Consider the following 17,800-nt stretch of genomic DNA (forward strand, 5'->3'; position numbering starts at 1 on the left):
TCATCCAAGTGGAGCTTGGTTCATCTGACTCCCTCTAGTTTCTCAAGAAACGCTTCGTGTGCACACCCCATCACAAGAAACAGCGTGCATCTCTCCTACGCTATCGTGAATTTCAAGCTCCAAGACAGAGATGATGATACCGTACTCCACCCAACTGACACTTCACTCTCTGAATATGCTTCCTACCTTGTATCCAGGGTCTCTTCAGCTTCGACCACTCAAATCGTTCATCATCGGCCCACCCCTCCAGGTGTTGAGGATGGTCTGTCCATCCACTCTCACTATGCGATTTCTACGTATAAATACTCAGTATCAAGCTTTCATCGTCTAGAATGGTCCTCATGCGGCAGTGTTGTCGAAGAGACTATAGTATCACGCTTCTTCGCAGCTCGTGTGCTCGTCCGCTATCTTTCAAGTCATGGGCTCAAGCCAGTTCAGCATCGCCCTCGCCTCCCTCGGTCTTTCGTGTCCGCGCTCGTCATCATCTTTTGTTGACTCATGTGTCGGAATTTCATGATGGTAACACCATCAGTGGCCTACTATGAGACAAGACTTCGAGACCGTACCATAGCCTACAGGCGCTGCGAAATCTGGTAATATTGGCACTGGTAGTACGGTTACGCACGAAGACGGGATCTCAGAGAAAAGCTGTAGATCTGTGACGACGCACCACCAGGCATTTGGGGCCTCCAAGATGCTCAATCTTGACATCATCGTAAGCTCTCGATGCGGCTGGCCGTGAATCAAGATGAGCTTCAGTGAGGATTCGACGCCGAATTGCCCAAGCGTGAGATCCGAGGTACTCAATCAGTTTGCTCGGTTGCTGGTTGGCACAATCTACGGCTGCCTAACCCTTCAGATCCCATCCGTCACGTCCTACTTCTTTACACGACATACCTCCCCTGTCATGCGGGGCTAAGGGTATATATGCCATCCCAACGTCGTTCCTGTCACCATCACAGCGACGTCTGTTAAGGTCGACGGGCCAGGTCAAACTGTACGCCTAGTGTAGTGACCAAAATAACAAATACTCCAATGAAGTCAAAGTTGGGCTTGACTGAGGGGCATGGTGTTCAAGTCCGGGCAAGGGCGTATATGATAAGGTCAATCTTCCCCATTCTTCTGTCTCAATTCCTTTTTCTTTGTTCTGGGGGAATTTCTATGTAGCTTTCCGGTATTCGGAGACTTCAATCTAATCAACGTCTTTGTGTATTCACTCTGGCAAACCCAGTACGTATTATGTATCATGGGTAGTAGTTTTCTTGATATAGTAGATGGTTCAGGAGCGGACGATTCTTAGATGCAGAAGTAGCGACTGGGTCATTGGCGGGCCGGTCAAGTCGAGTTAAGCGCTCGTCCAGAAGGCGGTACTCTTAAACGGAGAGAGAACGGGATATTTACCTGTCGAGACTGATCTCCTGGCCTCTTGGAGTGACTCTTGTTGGTCATCGTAGCTTCAGGGTCAAATTTCGCTTGGCAGATAGGGCAAGAGTGGGCAACATCGGAGTATAGATCATATCCAAGGCCCCATTGGTGGTACAAGTAGGCAACTCTTCTCACGGTGCCCTCACTGATATCGACGACACAATTGTTTATTGAACTCTTGGTACGGAGTATGTTGTTACCAATCTCGATGAAGCGTGGCATGACCAGACGAAACATGACATGACTAGTCTTCATCGCCGAACAAGTATGCATCCCGGAATACTACACAAGACGCTCTAAGCCGTGTAGGATGCCTCTAAAACTACGGTAAAATTCAGTAAAAGACGGTCCCTCTGCATATCTGATAAAGCTTATCAGAGACCCCTTATGGATACTTTAGATAGTGCAATTGCTATAATCAACAAGATGCCCTCATCTAATGCGAGACGCTTCACGATGTTGAAGGAGTTTAGACAATTCTTTGCGTTGATGGACGCTCTTTAATATTGTGGAAGTGTGTACCATGCCACTCGGCCAAGACGTTCCTGCTCATGGGATACATTAACCGCCCTAAAGTACGCAATTCAGTATCTTAGTATGACCCTTCGGCCGTTTTCTTCAACCAGCGCCCAAGAAGAATGTCAAAGACGAGAACATATTTGGCTTGAAGCTTTTGCCACTCTGCTTTCGGCATGCGAGAGAGCTAGCGGCTCTGTGTCTAAGACAACGCCAGCTGCGGAGCATCCAGCTAGCGCCTGAGAATGCGACGGGTCTCACAAGCTAGTCTGTGTGACAACTGGTCCTGTCTTCAACGGCGTCGATCTGGCAGATCGTGGCGCCACGGGTTCCGGTGTTAGCTTGGTGGGGACCATCAACTTTCCACGTGCGAAACGTTCTTCAAGACGAGCGGCGGACTGCAATCTTGGAGAAAAACGTCTACTCATCGAGAAGGATTTGGGTACATGAGGAGTTGACGATATGTCAATCACGCCACAGTCAAGGCATTGAAAGACTGGTTCAGGTGCATTCGTTCTGGCATGTTCGTCAAGAAGGCGAAGTTGTGAGGAAACCCACTGGGACAACAACATCTCAGCGAATCGACATCATGCCTAGATATCCCGAGTCCGCTTATCTCTGCTTCATTCTTGAGTCTCCTAGCGGTCGCTCCGAGGCCCAGGCGTGCTAGGCACGTCGTCTCTGATGAAGCTAAAGTAAGGGGAGAGGTCAACATTGAGGCCAAAGCTCCACGTTATCCCGCACTCACCAATCATGCAAATCACGCATCGATGCATGGCTCACTCGGAATATCATTGGGCGATGGGGATGGGATCAGATAAAAAGCACGGTAGAGAATATATTCACATGCGCATGGAGGGAGGCTGGCCCATCTGTTAGGACCAGGCCATATCAAATTCACTCAAGTCAAGCAACCCTCTGCGAATCCTTCAGCACTGCCACAGGAAAACACATCGCCAAAAGCCCTGCATAGCTGATCTCGAACTCAAAACTACCCTCCCCAATCACACGAACCCCATAAACCCATGTCTCCGTCACCAAGAATCATAGCTCCAAGAAAGCCGATCTTCAACTTCGGTATGTGTTCTCCAACAGGCTAGAACAATGTCGTCAGCCCGAATGGCCGCACACCTACGGGCACATCCCTGTCTGAGACGACACGGTGCCAGCAATGTGTGATGTCAAATCTGACGACGAAAATGTGGAAAGGTGGAAGCTTTGATAGGTGCGATTCACACCCCCGCCTGCCTGATCAGATACCGGTACCTAGGACAGGGGGGTGGTCCCTGAGCTTTCCATCCCGCACATGCACCTCTGACGTCACACTCTATCAGTCCAGACGGGAGCTCACATCACCTTCCTTAACCACAAAGCAATTCATCAAACAGTTCATAAGAAGGGGCCTCAACCACCTCAACCACGTTCCTCATCTTGTCTGAGACATCTTCTTACAACCAAAGGCAAACCTCAAAAAAGCCGCATGCCAACCTTCAACAAACAACACACCCAAACCAAAATAAAAGACGTCCCCCTCTTAAACAAACTTGCACCCGCCTCCCAACAACACAAACCAATCTTGCCCAAAATGCCCGTCGGAAACAGCGACCAGAACGCAGGCGTCACGGGCGGCGCAAAGTTCGTCACCTCGGCCCTCGGCAACACCGTCGGCGGCGTCACCCGCACCGTCGGCAACGTGACCGGCGCCGCGACCCAGGGCGTCGGCGACACCATCTCCAGCGCGACCGGGTCCGCTGGCCGCCCTGTCGGTGACGGGATTGCCAACCTTGGACAGGGATTGTCGGGCGCGCTGAACTCTGTTGGCAAGGGGGCTGAGGATGCTGGTCAGTGGAAGAGATCTTGAAGAACGAGATAGGATCTGAATGGGATATGATTATGGGAAGGAAAGGGAGAATGAAGCAGGATGATGATGACTTGGGAGGTTCTTTTACTTGTGTTATTAGGAGCGTTCACGTCATGGAATCACCGTGATTTATGTGGAATATAATGATATCCCTTGAATCAACTGTCTAAATCTTCGTACATCTGGTGCTAAGTTGTACTCTAATGCACCTCTCCACATTTGGCGCCCAAGGCCGTTGGTATTGTTACAGTAAGGTAATTTTACAAGATAATACAGTGTATGACAGTGAACATGATACAGTCGCATAAAGGGAGGGGAGTGACAGCACCTCAACCTACTCATTCCTTCTTGCGGAACTGCAGGTTATACGTCAGCAATTGCTCCTTCGTCATCTTGCCCGGCCCGCCAGCAAACTCGTCCACGCCATTGTTATTCTTCGGGAACGCAATCACGTCCCTAACGGAAGACGAGCCGCTCAACACGGCCACGAACCGGTCAAACCCGATGGCGAAGCCCGCGTGCGGCGGACACCCCGCCCTCAGCGCCTTGAGCAGGTGCGAAAACTCTTTAATCTTGTCCTGGCTCATCTTGAGGATGTCGCGGAAGATGAACTCCTGGATCTCGGCAATGTGGATACGCCGGCTGCCTCCGCCGAGCTCCACGCCGTTGAGCACAAGGTCGTAGTGGTCGGCCTTGGCCCGGAGCGGGTCCTTGAAGAGCAGCTCAAAGTCCTCCTCGGAGTGTGGGGACGTGAAGGGGTGGTGGGTGGCCGAGAAGCCCGAGGCGCCGCCCTGGCCGACGTCGCCTTCTTCTTCCGGGGTGAACATGGGGAAGTCGGTCACCCAGAGGAACTTGAAGCTGTCGTCCCTGTCTAGGAGGCCGGCTTCCACGGCGGCGTGGTACAGGGCGATTCTCGCCTCGCCGAGTTTTGTTGAGCCTCCTTGCTGGGGTTGGTTTTTGCGCGCCTGGAACAGGACAATGTCTCCGTTTTCGAGCGACGAAAAGCCGGCTTCTTCGGGGAGAGAGCCCAGGATGCTGTCTAGGCCTTCGGGTCCGAGGGCGGAGAAGCCGTTGAGCGGCTTGCTGCTGTCGAACATCAGGGCTGTGGGGGCGCCGTCCGGATTTTGTGAGAGGCTTTTGGGAAGGTTCTCCATGAACTCCGTCACAAACTTCCACACGTCCCGCCTGTCGGCGTCTTCGTGTGGGCTGATCTTCCAGATTTCGACGATGGGTGCGTCGAGATCGGTGATCATGCTGACAAAGTCCTTGTTGAGGCTTTCGTCAACGCGACATATCTGGGCGCTGTTAGTCTTCTGATGCTAAGGGGCGTCTTTGGGACGCAACTGACCCTGTTGGGAATGCGCAGATCCGGCTTGTCGGATCCGTACAGATCCATACAGTCGGTGTACTTCATTCTGAGGAACGCCTTAGAGATGGCAGGGTATTCTTGGTAGAAAGGTGCTTTGGCGTCGTCTTTCGTGCTGTCCTGCACACTTTGTTGCCAGTCCTATTTCCGGTCAGCTCTCCATTTCACTCCACTGCGTCTGAATTTGCGAGCGATCGCATACCTCGAGTGACGCTTTTCTAACCGGCGCGAATGAGTCTTCTCCCACTTCCATGACGTACTGCTCTCTCACAGCATCCCACGCACGGCCGACGACATATTCTACGTCCTCCATGATGGTCTTGCCCGTAGCAAAGGATTTTTCCATATCCAGCTGTCAATATGTTAGCGATCTGTACTCATTAGCTGCATAAACAGCGCACCTGTGTAAATTCGGGTTGACGGTCTGCACGATGATCTTCATCACGGAAGCACCGCGCAAACTGGTAGTAACCCCCCATGCCAGAAGCCATAAGGACCTGCTTGTACTGCTGCGGGCTTTGAGGTAGCGCATAGGCGTATCTTGGTCGCCTCGTCGGCACAATGAACTCTCTTGCGCCTTCCGAAGTAGACTTGAAGAGGATGGGCGTCTCGACGTCCATGAACTCCCTGTCCACCATCGCCTGCCCCATGGACGACTTGAGATGCGCACGGAAGCGCAGCCTCTCCTTCAACTCCTTGTGGAATCGCAACTGGAGATGGCGTTGCTCTGGCGGAAACACGGTGTCCGGGCCGACAATGATGTCCTTAGGGAACGGGTTGAGGTATTGTATCGAATCCATGTCAATCTCGAATCGTGTCGCGCCCGATGCGTCTGTCGTTACGCCCTTTGCCAAAACGGCGCTGAAGGGGCGAATCTTTGCTAGTGTAGCCGCATTGTCGCCCTTGGCGCAGATTTGACCAATTCGTTTTCCGTTGCGCTCCAGGTGGGCGAATGCCAGGTTCTTGCCGACCTTTCTCGTTCGGCCGATGTGTCCGCTCACGATGATCGAGGAGCCCGGTTTACTCCATGCCTCGGGCGAGGACATCTGGGGGAGTGCGACTGTTGGTTTCGAAAGTCAGCAAAAGCCTTAGGAGTTACACTGGTATTCTTGAACTTGCTCACAGCACTCCTTGAACTCTTCTGACAGCTGTGTATGTTTTGACTCGTCTTGCGCCCGCTGAGGTTTCGTCGTTGACAGGTGACGAGCCTGACGGCCCGGGGAACTCGTTTGGCTACATATTGAGTTTGGAAGAAGAGAGAGACTTCGGCTGAGGGGTTGCGATTGGGGTGTGCGCGGACGCAACGCAGCCAACGCTCTACTGCGACAGTATTGGCGAAGCATCTGGAAGGTCTGGCAGGCCTAATTAAAGATTGCAATGGTGCAGAAGCTTAGAGTCAAGTGCACAAGGTGCAGCAATCAAATTGGAGCTTCGGCAGGGCACAATGGCGTGGTTAGAAGGAATGATAGGTGGGCTGAGATCCGGTTTGATTTTGTGACATTTGAAGCTATCATAAGGTAGCTTAAAGTCCCTTAGCTCACTGTTCACTGCATCAAAACGGTGGAACGATGTCGGAGCCCACCCATCCAATGCGACACAGGTGGGCTGCTGCAGCCTGCAGCATGGCGCCTACCTCAGGCCCCCCAGCCGGCGCTTGCTGGCACCTCAGGCAGAAGGTCCCCACCAAAAAAGTGATTAGCGCGGGGCAGATCCTCGCGTCCATATAAAAATCTTTCAGAGAGCTCCTAAAAATTTCCTTCCTCTCCTCTTTATGATTTCTCCATTTCAAAAAAGTGTACGTTTGGTCTCCCCTCCCAAATCTTTCTCAGCGCAATTGCGCGCATCTCAACAAAACGACGAGAATACTAATTGGATATTTGTTGCAGGTGATGATAGCCACGTGGATAACATGATGCTGCTGCCTCCGTCTGAAGCATCCAAGCTCTCCCCTTCTGGTGGCTTCAGGGCAAAGGTGTCGAGGGCGGAGGGGGCCATGACATAGGCGTTCGACACGACCTTGTTACTAGTATCGGACGCGATGAAAGGCAAATCTGATTTTTCACGAAATGGAAGAATTCTGTGGGCTTGGCACTTCTTTGTTTGTTCGACGACAACCGGGAGCCTCGAGGCTTCGAGTGAGGTCGAAGGGGTTTTCTCTGCGTTGGCGCGAACAATATTCTCTCTCCTTTGATGGCGCAGCCTGCGGTCGGATACGTCGATACGTTCTTCCTGACACGGCTACAGCCAGAGATTTTGCGGTCGGCTGGGAGCGAGAAACATCGGATGAGTCTCCCGCGTCGGTGAAGCTTTCGGGGCTCTGCAGGCGCGGTATGATAATGGACGATGTCGAATCGCAACTGGCGTATGTCGGCGGTGGATGGGATACATCAAATCTTGGAGACTCTTTTGTATGGTAGACATTTTGACCTCGTCAGTGCATACACACTGACGGGGGTGGTGCCCTGAGCGGCTCGCCAGCCATCCCCAGACTCGAATGAATCAATCAAGACCCCGATGACGGGCGAAAGAAAAACACAAAGGGTCCGAGAGCTAACCACTGTGCCGCTGCGCTCTACTCCGTACATGTGAAGGAGATGGATGTCTCCGTTTGATGATTCAGCGAACCCCATGTTTCCCCAAAGTGTTTCAATAAGCCATGGTGCCGTTCAAAGTTTTGAAGTCGTGCCAAGCACGAGGGGTGAAGATTGAATCGAGAGCGTTCAGTATAAATCGTTGGATAGGACTGTGACAAGGTACACAGCTGAAGGTAGGCTTACTGATGAAGCTATCACCAAGATCGGATCAGTGAAGCCATCATCAGACCAGATCCATCATCAGCAATGGCAGAAAACAACCATGCTTGCTTCTCCAGGCTCGGTCTCTGCTCCCCACACACACCTACAGGTCGTTGGAAGATCCCGGCTCGTTGGGACTGTCAGTGTTCGTCCGTGTCACGAAGCATGGAGCATCGAGGGGGAAAGACGGGACAATGGCGGCATGCACCTCACAGGTCACACATTTCTATAAGTTACAGGCTCACAGGTGCATCGCCTCGACGCCGATGGAGGGTTTAAGGGTGAGATGGCTTGGCCCCTAGGTAAGGGCCAAGGCAGATGGTGTTCGGGATCCCGTTCTGCGGTCCACCTCACACACGCCAAAAGATGCGCTAAACTGAATCAACTCGGGTCTCTGCTGTCTGGCGTCTGCAAGAGTGATGGAATCGAGTGAGTGATATGCAGGAGACTGTCTAGGGAGAATGGAAATCTGCCCTTGGAGAATCTCTTTAGCGGTCATGTCGCAGTCGCAATCGCACCCGTCAACGCCAAGGCCACCTCACTTTAATACGTACAAGTTGTACATTTCATTGTCGCCAGTTGGAACTACCTAGAAGCTGCCACGGAGACGTTTGCCGAATTGCCAGCATCATCGCCATTCAGCTCGCACCTCAGTACAACGAATACAAGGTTCTAGGATTCCCAAAGTAAGGTATTAACCAAGAGGTACCACCGGCCTAACCGAGAATACGTGCCCTTCACCTAGGTACCGAGAGTTCAGGTGGCTTCCCGTTGGACCAGCAGAACTATCCGTAAGGTACCTGGTACCCAAGAACTCAAGGTGTCCCAGCACAACTTCACCAGCACCAGCATCTCGGGCTGTCAAACGGAACTCACTAGAGACAACGCCGGCCACTCACACCCGAACAAGCGCACGTTGAGCCAGCAGCACGGCCAGCACAGCCAGCGGCAGCACCTCCTCTCTCCCTCCGTCTCTCCGTCCTCCCACCCACCTCCGCTACTACGACACCAGTGACCACTGTCCAGCAACCTTACGTAGGCTCAGCCCAGCCCAAGCCCGACCAGCCGACCTCTCCAAATCAAGACCGTGGCCCGTCCTCCTTCACCACGGTCCACCCCATCCATCTATCCCACCACTTCCCGACCAACGTGGCCATCGTCAATACTGACGCTGCCCGTCCTTCATTTCCCGGCCTACCCAACGAAGCCAAATCAGGCCTACATTACGATAAACGATATCCAATCCTGTATCTAATCCGCTTTCCCCATTCGCAGGCAATCCGACACCCTGTCATGGCCATAGGTCCATACTCCGGATCCGAACTATCCCTCTCGCATTGAAGCTTGCCGGGACCCAATTTCGCCCAGTTGAGGGTTTCCCTGGGCTGCAACCAAACGTCGTCGCGCCCCCGTCACCACCGACGCACCCACACACTCCTCGCTATCGCCAGCGACCCAATATCACCCTTTGTCCAGCTTGTGGTATCTGCTTGTTGGAATACCCATTGAAGGGATCAGCTCTATCAAGGACATTTGATCGGGGCCCGTGACGGCCGGACTCTTCCATCGCCGCTTTCCACTTTCGTGCGACTTTCGTCCGATCCGCCAACCACGACTACCCTCTCTGTCGCCAACCTGGTCGACATTGATTATCACAGAATTTCGACTTGACTGAATTTTCTTCAACCGAGCTACAAGATGTCGAGCTCATTCGAAAAATCGGTCAAAGGCGCCACCAAGATAAAGGTAGGTCAAAGGGAGGCTGGAGCCCACGTCGGGCAGCTCAGCGCGTCTCTCCCAGTCATCGTGCTAATCCCATCTCCTAGGCTGCGCCGCCCAAGACGAAATACATCGAACACATTCTCGTTGCGACACATGCTGGTGAAGCGGGCGTGGGTGAGGTCTTTCGCGCCCTGCAGTTCCGTCTACGAGACTCAACATGGACCGTCGTCTTCAAGAGCTTGATCACCGTCCACCTGATGATCCGTGAAGGCTCGCCCGATGTCACACTTGCCTACCTGTCGAGGCACCCGAACACGCTTGCTATCAGCAGTTTCACCGACGGTTAGTCATTCCTGCAAAGATCAAGGACTGGCCGAGGTTTGTTGGACTTGTATTCTAAACTACTCTACAGCCCAGACACAAGGACGGAACATTCGGCATTACGCTGGCTACCTCGCCGCGAGATCCAAAGCCTACCGAGAAACCAAGTGCGATTGGGTGCGAACCAAGGAATCCAGGCTGGAGAAGCTCTCGGTCGACAAGGGCCTCCTGCGAGAGACGGAGATTCTTCAGAGCCAGATTTCGGCCCTTTTGAAATGCGATGTTAGTGTTCGACTGGGTTTTGCGAAGCATCTCCAAGCGCGACAGTTGCTGACGCCACACAGGTTCTCGAGGGCGAAATCGAAAACGAAATTACAGTCACCGTCTTCAGACTGTTGGTGCTCGATGTGCTAGCTCTCTTCCAGGCATTAAACCAGGGAATGATTAACATTCTCGGTAAGGCAACCCAAAAGCCTTGGCATGTCCTCGTAGCTAACGTGAACAGGCACCTTTTTCGAAATGTCCAAGGTCGATGCCGAAAGAGCCATGGCGATCTACCGCACCTTCACAAAGCAGACCGATTTTGTAGTGCAATACCTCAGCGTTGCACGACAGTACGAGCATCAAACAAGGGTCGAGGTTCCTAAGTTGAAGCATGCGCCGGTTAACTTGGGCCGCCAGCTGGAGGAGTACCTGAGCGATCCGGATTTCGAAGTCAACCGGAGACAATACATTGCTGAGCAGCAGGGCAAGAAGAACAAGGTGGGAGGAGTTTCAAAGCCGACGTCTAGCGCATTCGACTCCAAACCTGCGGCAAACAATCCTTTCCCGAGCAGCACGTTCCCGAGCACGAATGGCCTGTCGCAGCCCAAGACCGAGACCGCCAAGGGCCCTGCCCCCGATCTGATCGACTTCTTCGAGTCTATCGAGCAGAACCAGACGACGATGGCGCCGAATGCACAACAGCACCAGCAACAGCAGCAAATGCCAATGCAGACCGGTTTCGCCAACAACAGTCCCTTCCAACCGCAACCCACTGGGTTCCAGCAGAATGGCTTTGCGCCTCAGCCGACAGGATTCGTGCCGCAACAGACAGGCTTCGCTTCCAACCCGTACCAGCCGCAGAGCACAAATCCGTTCGGCCAGCCTCAGCAGCAACAGCAGCCGCCCCAGCAAACACAACAGCAACCAGCGGCTCAGCCACTGCAGCCCAGCTTCACCGGAGCTGGGTTCGGAGGCTTCTCGCCCCAGCCTTATCAGCCAGGTACACTTGGTTCAATACCGCAAGACTCTGTGGCGAGCTTCCCGACAGGCAACACAGGCATGCTGAGCCCTCAGGCCGGCCAGCAAATCACCAATCCTTTCCGGGCATCCATGTTGATGGCCCAGCAAACGGGCATGTCTACGAACACCGCATTTTCGAACCCAGCGAGCCCCAACATGCAGAGGCAGTCTACAAATCCCTTTGCCAGATCCTCACCTCAAGCCCAGCAGCCATTCTCACCGGCTCCTAGCAATTCACCATTCCAGACTCAACCTCAACCTCAGCAACAAACACAGCAACTTCCCACGATTGCTCCGTTGCAGCCAATGATGACTGGTACCAACCCGTTCGCCAAGAACTTCACCGGCTCTCAACTCCAGCAGCAACGGCCTGCAACTAGCTCTGGAGCCATCGTGCCTCAACCAACAGGCACCACAAACCCCTTCCGTCAGGGCTCCTTTGTCAACCATCAGACGGGCATGGGCTGGCAACATAATCAACAGCCAATGGGTGGTGGACTGGATAATCTCGAGACGACGCCCGTCTTCCCCCGACCCATCCAGCAGAGCCCCTGGCAGACATAATAGCAGTGCTCTTCCAAGAAGCTCTGACCAGCTGTTCTAAATACACCAGCCCAGTCTAACCGGGGTACACCATTTCTTCAAATTTCAGATCAAAGCGTGGCGTTCACAAGGGTCTTTTCTTTTCTGCTTTGTACAATCGAACGATGCGTAAGGTAGACGGGCAACAGGGTTATCACACGAAAACTAAAAGCTCCCAAGTTGGGATGGTGGGACCGGTGGAGGCCGGCGACCGTCGCAGTATGAGTCTGAAAAGATGTATTATTTAGTGAGTCATAACTTAGATGTAATTCTTGCATACAGGTACACAATTTCCCGTGGCCATACAACTTGCTTTGCTATCGAATTTGGGTATTTCATTCCCCTTTGACCCGTCTGTTCTAAGATAGTTATCCTATTTTTGCATGGATTGCCCCAATGAACCCCAAACGCCATCGCTATGCATCCCAAGCCATTCCAAAGCTAGTAAAATAACAGGTCAAAAGACAGAAGAAATGCGGCAGAGCCTTCATCTTCTTCTTCTTCAAAAGACGTCATCCACATCCATCTTCTGCGTCGTCTGGCCCGTACTCGCTACCAAGGCCGCCTCGGCGGTAGCCACCTTCTCGGGCCCCTTTTCATCCTCAATAAACACAGCCAACCCGGAAAAGGCTTCGAACATGGCCCGGCCGAGGTACTCGTCGGCGCTGTACCCGCCCACCACGATGTCGTCCTTTTTCCTCGCCTCGTCGACCCACTGGTTGCGGTACTCCTCCGACGGACCCATCTTGTACCTCTCCATGTCGAGCTTGAGCCCGCCAAAGGGGTCGTAGGGCTTGTTGTCCTCGACCACGCGCTTCTTTTGCTGTTTCAGGCCGCGGATCGACAGGCCGCTTGCGCCGGTGGAGGTGGCGTCGGAGAGGGATCCCACGGCGGACTGGAGGCGGTTCTGGCCGCGCTTCTTGAGGAGCACGCGGTTCAGCGTCTGTTTGGCCTCGCCGGCGTCGCTGCTCGCAAGGCCGTTGAGCATGTCCTCGCGCAGCCGCTGCTCCTTGCGCTTCTCGGCCGCGTCTTCCTGCATCGCCTCGGCGCGACGGAGGCGCGCCTCTTCCTTCTCGGCTTCGAAGCGCGCGACGCGGTCCGCCTCGGATTCTTTCGCCAGCCTGCGGTTCCGCTCGATCTCGGCGCGGTGGGCCTGCTCCCACTCCATCAACCTCGCCTCGGCCGCCTTCTTCTCCGCGTCGGTGCCCGAGATGAGGTCGAACGTGAGCGTCTCGACCCATTCCAGGTACTCGTTGTAGTCGGCCAGCGTCTCGAAGTCGTCTTCGACCTTGTTGAGGACGGCGGCGACGCGCCGGCGTATGTCGACCTCGCGCTCGACGGTGAGGTCGCCAAAGTAGGCCGACTTGAAGCCCTTTTTGCGGAGGGTCTTGTGGCAGCCTGCGTAGGGGCACTGGTTGGGGCCGTCGGAGAAGATGCGGGCGACGCAGTTTGCGCACATTGGGTGGTAGCATTCCGGGTTGATGAGGAATTCGAGGTCCTTGTTGAGGTAGCGCATTGTTTTGCAGACGGGGCAGATGTCGTTTGTCGAGGAGGGGGCTGGGGCCGCTGTTGCGGAGGTGGAGGCGCGGCGGGTGGCCATGTTGGAGGGCGGGTGGTGATGTGTCGTCTGGGAGGAGGGTTCTTCGTGAATGATGGTCGGGGAGATGTGGTCTCCCGGGGAGGAGAAGGAGGAAGAGAGTCCGGGTGATTGGGGCCTATCTCAAGGTGGCATCGGACATCAAATTCGATTAATCTGATGTTTTCAACGGCAGAAAGGAAGACGTGGCAGGTGTCGAGGAAGGAAGCCTCTTGCTCGGGCTATGACGATGATGCTTTGTCTGCAATTGCGATAAAGCTGAACGACAAGTCGACGTGCAAGGCTGACGGGGAAGGATTTATTAAGCCGAGGTGATTGGTTGGAGCTTCCAGGTAGACCACAGCAGGGGGGGGGGGAGGGGCAGGGGTCTCACAGCTAGCAGCTACCCCTCCAAATATTCCATCAGCCTTTCTTGCGCTTGCGTTCCACTGCCTTCGACCGTCAACACCACCTCAAAGAACTGCGACAAGATGGCCGACAACGACAAGCCAGGTAAGTCTCTGCTTCTCTGAGAACCTTTGCCAAGATTTTCAAATTCGAAACGGAAACAAGCCACGAGTATGAATTACGTGCTGACAAATGCTTCTCGACAGAGCTCACGCCCGCCGAGGAGGCCGCCGCCCGCGCCAAGGAGACGGAGGAGCAGAATGCGTTGCCGTACAAGTGGCAGCAGACCATCGCCGACGTCGACATCACCTTCAGCGTTCCCGGCAACTACAAGAGCAGAGACCTCGTCATCGACATCAAGAAGACCAAGCTCTCTGCCGGTGTGAAGGGCCAAGAGCCCATCGTCAGCGTACGTCACAGTTTCCTCTTCCTTTCTTCTCCCCATCTTCCCTTGTGCCTATATAGCTACGGCAAGTACGATGCATGAAAGACAAAGTTCGCTGACACAACGATGAAATCACAGGGCGACCTCTCCCACCCCATCCTCGTCGACGACTCAACCTGGACCTTATCCTCGGCGCCCGACGGCACAAAGACGGTCGAGATCCACCTCGACAAGGTCAACAAGATGGAGTGGTGGGCGCACGTCGTCACCACGGCGCCCAAGATCGACGTCTCCAAGATCACCCCCGACACGAGCAAGCTGTCCGACCTCGACGGCGAGACCCGCGGCATGGTGGAGAAGATGATGTTTGACCAGCGCCAGAAGGAGCAAGGCCTGCCCACGTCGGACGAGCAGAAGAAGTTTGACATCCTCAAGAAGTTCCAGGCCGAGCACCCGGAGATGGACTTTAGCAACGCCAAGATTAGCTAGACGTTGAGGCATTCTGTCTTTCACGAGAAATGAGTCTAAATCAATAAAAGTTTACAAATGTTCATGACAGATTGATATAGGGAAAGATTTATGCTTTGAACGATCACCATCTTGTATTGAATCATATCTTAATGCTTTTTCTGAGCTGAATAGCTATGTCAGGGGTGAAACGAAGAGCCAAAACCACCGAATGGCAAAAGCCAAAGGTTACGGCATCAGAGAGCCCATGCGTAGACCATTGCTCTTGGATCCGCTAGTAATGGTGAAGCAGATTAATTGCTGCGACCCATCAATTGTCAGATTGATAAGCGGTCCGTTTCGCCATTAGACCAATTTCCTCCCAGTGAATGTAATCGAGTTGGAGAGAAAACCCACGACATCACATGAAACCAACACTGTAAGAATTAGTGGACAGTAGCAAAGTATGAGAAGCAAGACACGACAGGATTCATGAACTACAGAATCGCTGACCGCGTGGGGAGGCCCAAAGTAAGGTCTCTATCAATCCAATATGCTATCCGTTCTATCCACCTCTCCGCGTCCGAATGGATGGCGTTGCAGGGTAAGATCTAGACGGGAACAATGGATTGGGGAACAATGAGTCAGTGCGATCACTGGATTCGGGAACTGCAACGTTTCGTTTGTTAGCCGTGACTCTTGACGATGGAGTGAAGTGCAAACAAGAAAGTAGCAATAGCATCGAAATCAGAAATTAGAACCATATCCACACATTGGTATTGAGATAGGGATAACTGTATAAAAAATTGTCTTGGTCATCAGGTCGATGGGGAGGAAGCAAAAGCAAGTAAATATTCGTCTTACCTAGCATAATGTGTCACGGCGAGCTCAGACGGGGGCATCCAAGTAGGTACGGATGGTGAAGCTGGCGTATTCTGTGGTAACTTTGCATGATGTTAGCCAGACTCCTAGGACAAGATTGTCAAACTTGAGTAGCAGAAAGAAGGAAATCAGAAATTAGAACCGTATCCACATAATGTTATTGAGATAGGGATAACTGTATAAAAATTGTCTTGGTCATCATTTTGGGGAGGGAGTTGAGGTTAAGAAAACAATCAGTCACATACCTATTCGTCTGGGTCCGACCAGATCACTGCTTGGAGAGACGTGCAGCTTTGAACTTGCTGATGCGCTGACCACCATCAGCTTCGTCAAGAGGCCGGACCACGGAGGTATCCTCTTGGAGGAAGCCACCCTGTTTCTGGATGAAGTTCCGCCGTTGTCGATGATACTCGTCGGCGAGATCCTGGTCGATGAAGTCCTCGTCAAAAGCGTTCTCGTCCTGAGGTTTGCTCTCCTTCTCGACGACCGCGTCTGCCAGTGTCTTCCCCTCAGGTCCCGTCGGAGCTGTGGGCCTGTCCTGGTCGATGAAGCGTGATGGCACATCGCGCGGGCCCATGGGAACGAAGCCATCATCAACGACCGTCGGCGCTGCCTTCTGCTTCTTGAACCGAGACGCCTTGCGGGTTGACTTGGCCTCCGCTTGTTTGGTGGGGCCGGTACGCTCCACAATATCGCTGAGAGGCTCGACAAAGGGCTCTGGAGGTGGTTGAGGAACAGTCGGCGGCACGGCAGCGGTGTCGGCAACGCTATCTGGGGCGACGTCCAGGCTCTGTGCGAAGCGGACGCTCTTCTTACTGTCGTCCGCGTCCGTCGGGGAAGAGGTCCTCAGGATGGACGTCGTAGGCACTGGCGACGGCTTGGCAGCTTCGACTGCCTTGCCCTTGTCACCTGAGTTAACGATGATGCGACCAATGCCCTGTTGGTCTTCGTCTGACTCCTGGTCATCTGCTTCTGACTTCTGAGTGAAGCGAGACTTGACCCCGAGTCGCTTCTCGAGCTCCAACATCCGCTGATGGTACCCGTCGTCCAAGACGCTGGAAGTGGACCGACCAAACTTGTCTTCTTCATCGTCGTCCTCAAGATCAGAGTATTCATACTCCCAGTCCTCGTCATCGTCGGCAGAGCCATCGCCATCCTCAAGGTTGAGTTCAGCCACGACTTGGCCCACCTCTTCCATGCCGTACTTCAGCATCTCTCGGCGAAGGAAGGCGTCTTCCTCAGACTCGTCTTCGGGAATGACGGGCGCTTCGCGGCTGATGTTTTCCTGGCTCCTGGCGGTCTGCATGATCTCTTCAACTCGTTGGGCGTTCCTCGAGACCTGCTGCTCTGCCGAGGGCTTGGTGTCTTCGGCGAATGAGACGGACTTCTTGACTGCCACAGAGTCGTCAACCTCTGCTTCGGGAAGTGACTCCTTCACAGACTGCGCGGGATCCTGGGCTGCTGATGTTGAGTCGGATGCCTTAGCCAGAGGCTCGTCGGTAACGTCTTCCACGATTGGTTCTGTCTTCTCCGTCTGCGAGGGTTGGCCGGTCGGGATGTCCTTGACGCCTGCCTTCTCCAGGATCTCCCTGATCTGAGCGCTCGAGTCGCCAGGCTGCTGCAGTCGGCTGGAGAGCACATTACCCTCTTCGTCGAGCTCCTCGATGATCTCCGTAATAGGCAAGCCATCCTCATCCCGCACATCAGGGTTGCTGAGAACGCTGGCGGCAGCGTGCTTCTCTTCCGCAGTCTCGAGCTGCTTCTCAAGAGTGGCGATGTTCTTGGAAACATAGTCGATGCGACGCGAAAGCAGGTTGACAATCTGGTCGGCAGGCTTCAGATCAATGCGCCCAAAAAGGTCGTTGATCTCTTTCTTGTCGACAACCTCGCCCTCGAAGTCTCTGCGAATGCGCGCAAGAGCCTCCCGACTGGCAGGCTGGGGAACCGACTCGATTTCCTCTCTCAAGGACTCGTATTCAGCGTCCCATTTTTGCCAGTGCTGCAAAGCCTTCTGCAGCTTAGCAACAGAGTCTTCAAGTTGCAGTCGATGCTTTTCCAGGTCCAGGAAACTGTCTCTAACTGCTGCCATGGTGAAGGAAAAAGAAGGGGAGAGAAGGGAAATTGGGAAGTTCTTGGAAGCAAGATGAGGAAAAGGAAAAAAATTCCCTGTCGGAAGGTAGGGGTTCGGAGCTCTAAGAAAATTAGGTAATCTTCTAAGGTGCAGGTTGTT

The 17,800-nt window shown here is 53.6% G+C and overlaps 6 protein-coding genes across 6 annotated transcripts; 3 read left to right on the top strand and 3 right to left on the bottom strand.

The window, feature by feature from the left end:
- The first annotated feature begins 3,249 nt into the window (after positions 1-3,249).
- HER10_EVM0013238 (uncharacterized protein) lies at positions 3,250-3,957 on the top strand. The gene has a single exon (XM_035482602.1). It carries the CDS (start codon positions 3,422-3,424, stop codon positions 3,800-3,802), a length of 381 nt encoding a protein of 126 aa, XP_035337856.1. The 5' UTR covers positions 3,250-3,421; the 3' UTR covers positions 3,803-3,957.
- Positions 3,958-3,984: 27 nt separating this feature from the next.
- On the bottom strand, positions 3,985-6,679 carry HER10_EVM0012318 (tRNA synthetase class II). The gene is made up of 5 exons (XM_035481715.1): positions 6,292-6,679; positions 5,570-6,228; positions 5,371-5,520; positions 5,151-5,309; positions 3,985-5,097 (listed from the first exon to the last, which is right to left on the bottom strand). The coding sequence occupies exons 1-5, from the start codon at positions 6,509-6,511 to the stop codon at positions 4,141-4,143; spliced, it is 2,145 nt and encodes a 714-aa protein (XP_035337787.1). The 5' UTR covers positions 6,512-6,679; the 3' UTR covers positions 3,985-4,140.
- A 2,221-nt stretch (positions 6,680-8,900) lies between these two features.
- On the top strand, positions 8,901-12,151 carry HER10_EVM0012266 (ANTH domain-containing protein). The gene is made up of 5 exons (XM_035481664.1): positions 8,901-9,709; positions 9,790-10,027; positions 10,098-10,288; positions 10,351-10,462; positions 10,512-12,151. The coding sequence occupies exons 1-5, from the start codon at positions 9,662-9,664 to the stop codon at positions 11,852-11,854; spliced, it is 1,932 nt and encodes a 643-aa protein (XP_035337784.1). The 5' UTR covers positions 8,901-9,661; the 3' UTR covers positions 11,855-12,151.
- Positions 12,152-12,184: 33 nt separating this feature from the next.
- HER10_EVM0003844 (CDK-activating kinase assembly factor MAT1) lies at positions 12,185-13,712 on the bottom strand. The gene has a single exon (XM_035473507.1). The coding sequence runs from the start codon at positions 13,470-13,472 to the stop codon at positions 12,375-12,377; it is 1,098 nt and encodes a 365-aa protein (XP_035337088.1). The 5' UTR covers positions 13,473-13,712; the 3' UTR covers positions 12,185-12,374.
- A 160-nt stretch (positions 13,713-13,872) lies between these two features.
- Positions 13,873-14,798, top strand: HER10_EVM0007249 (CS domain-containing protein). Its single transcript, XM_035476809.1, has 3 exons — positions 13,873-13,961; positions 14,063-14,265; positions 14,380-14,798. The coding sequence occupies exons 1-3, from the start codon at positions 13,940-13,942 to the stop codon at positions 14,728-14,730; spliced, it is 576 nt and encodes a 191-aa protein (XP_035337345.1). The 5' UTR covers positions 13,873-13,939; the 3' UTR covers positions 14,731-14,798.
- A 321-nt stretch (positions 14,799-15,119) lies between these two features.
- HER10_EVM0006405 (uncharacterized protein) lies at positions 15,120-17,693 on the bottom strand. Its single transcript, XM_035475989.1, has one exon. It carries the CDS (start codon positions 17,657-17,659, stop codon positions 15,839-15,841), a length of 1,821 nt encoding a protein of 606 aa, XP_035337286.1. The 5' UTR covers positions 17,660-17,693; the 3' UTR covers positions 15,120-15,838.
- Between the last annotated feature and the right edge of the window lie 107 nt (positions 17,694-17,800).

This window comes from Colletotrichum scovillei (assembly GCF_011075155.1).
Source record: "Colletotrichum scovillei strain TJNH1 chromosome Unknown Contig00002, whole genome shotgun sequence".
NCBI lineage: Eukaryota > Fungi > Ascomycota > Sordariomycetes > Glomerellales > Glomerellaceae > Colletotrichum > Colletotrichum scovillei.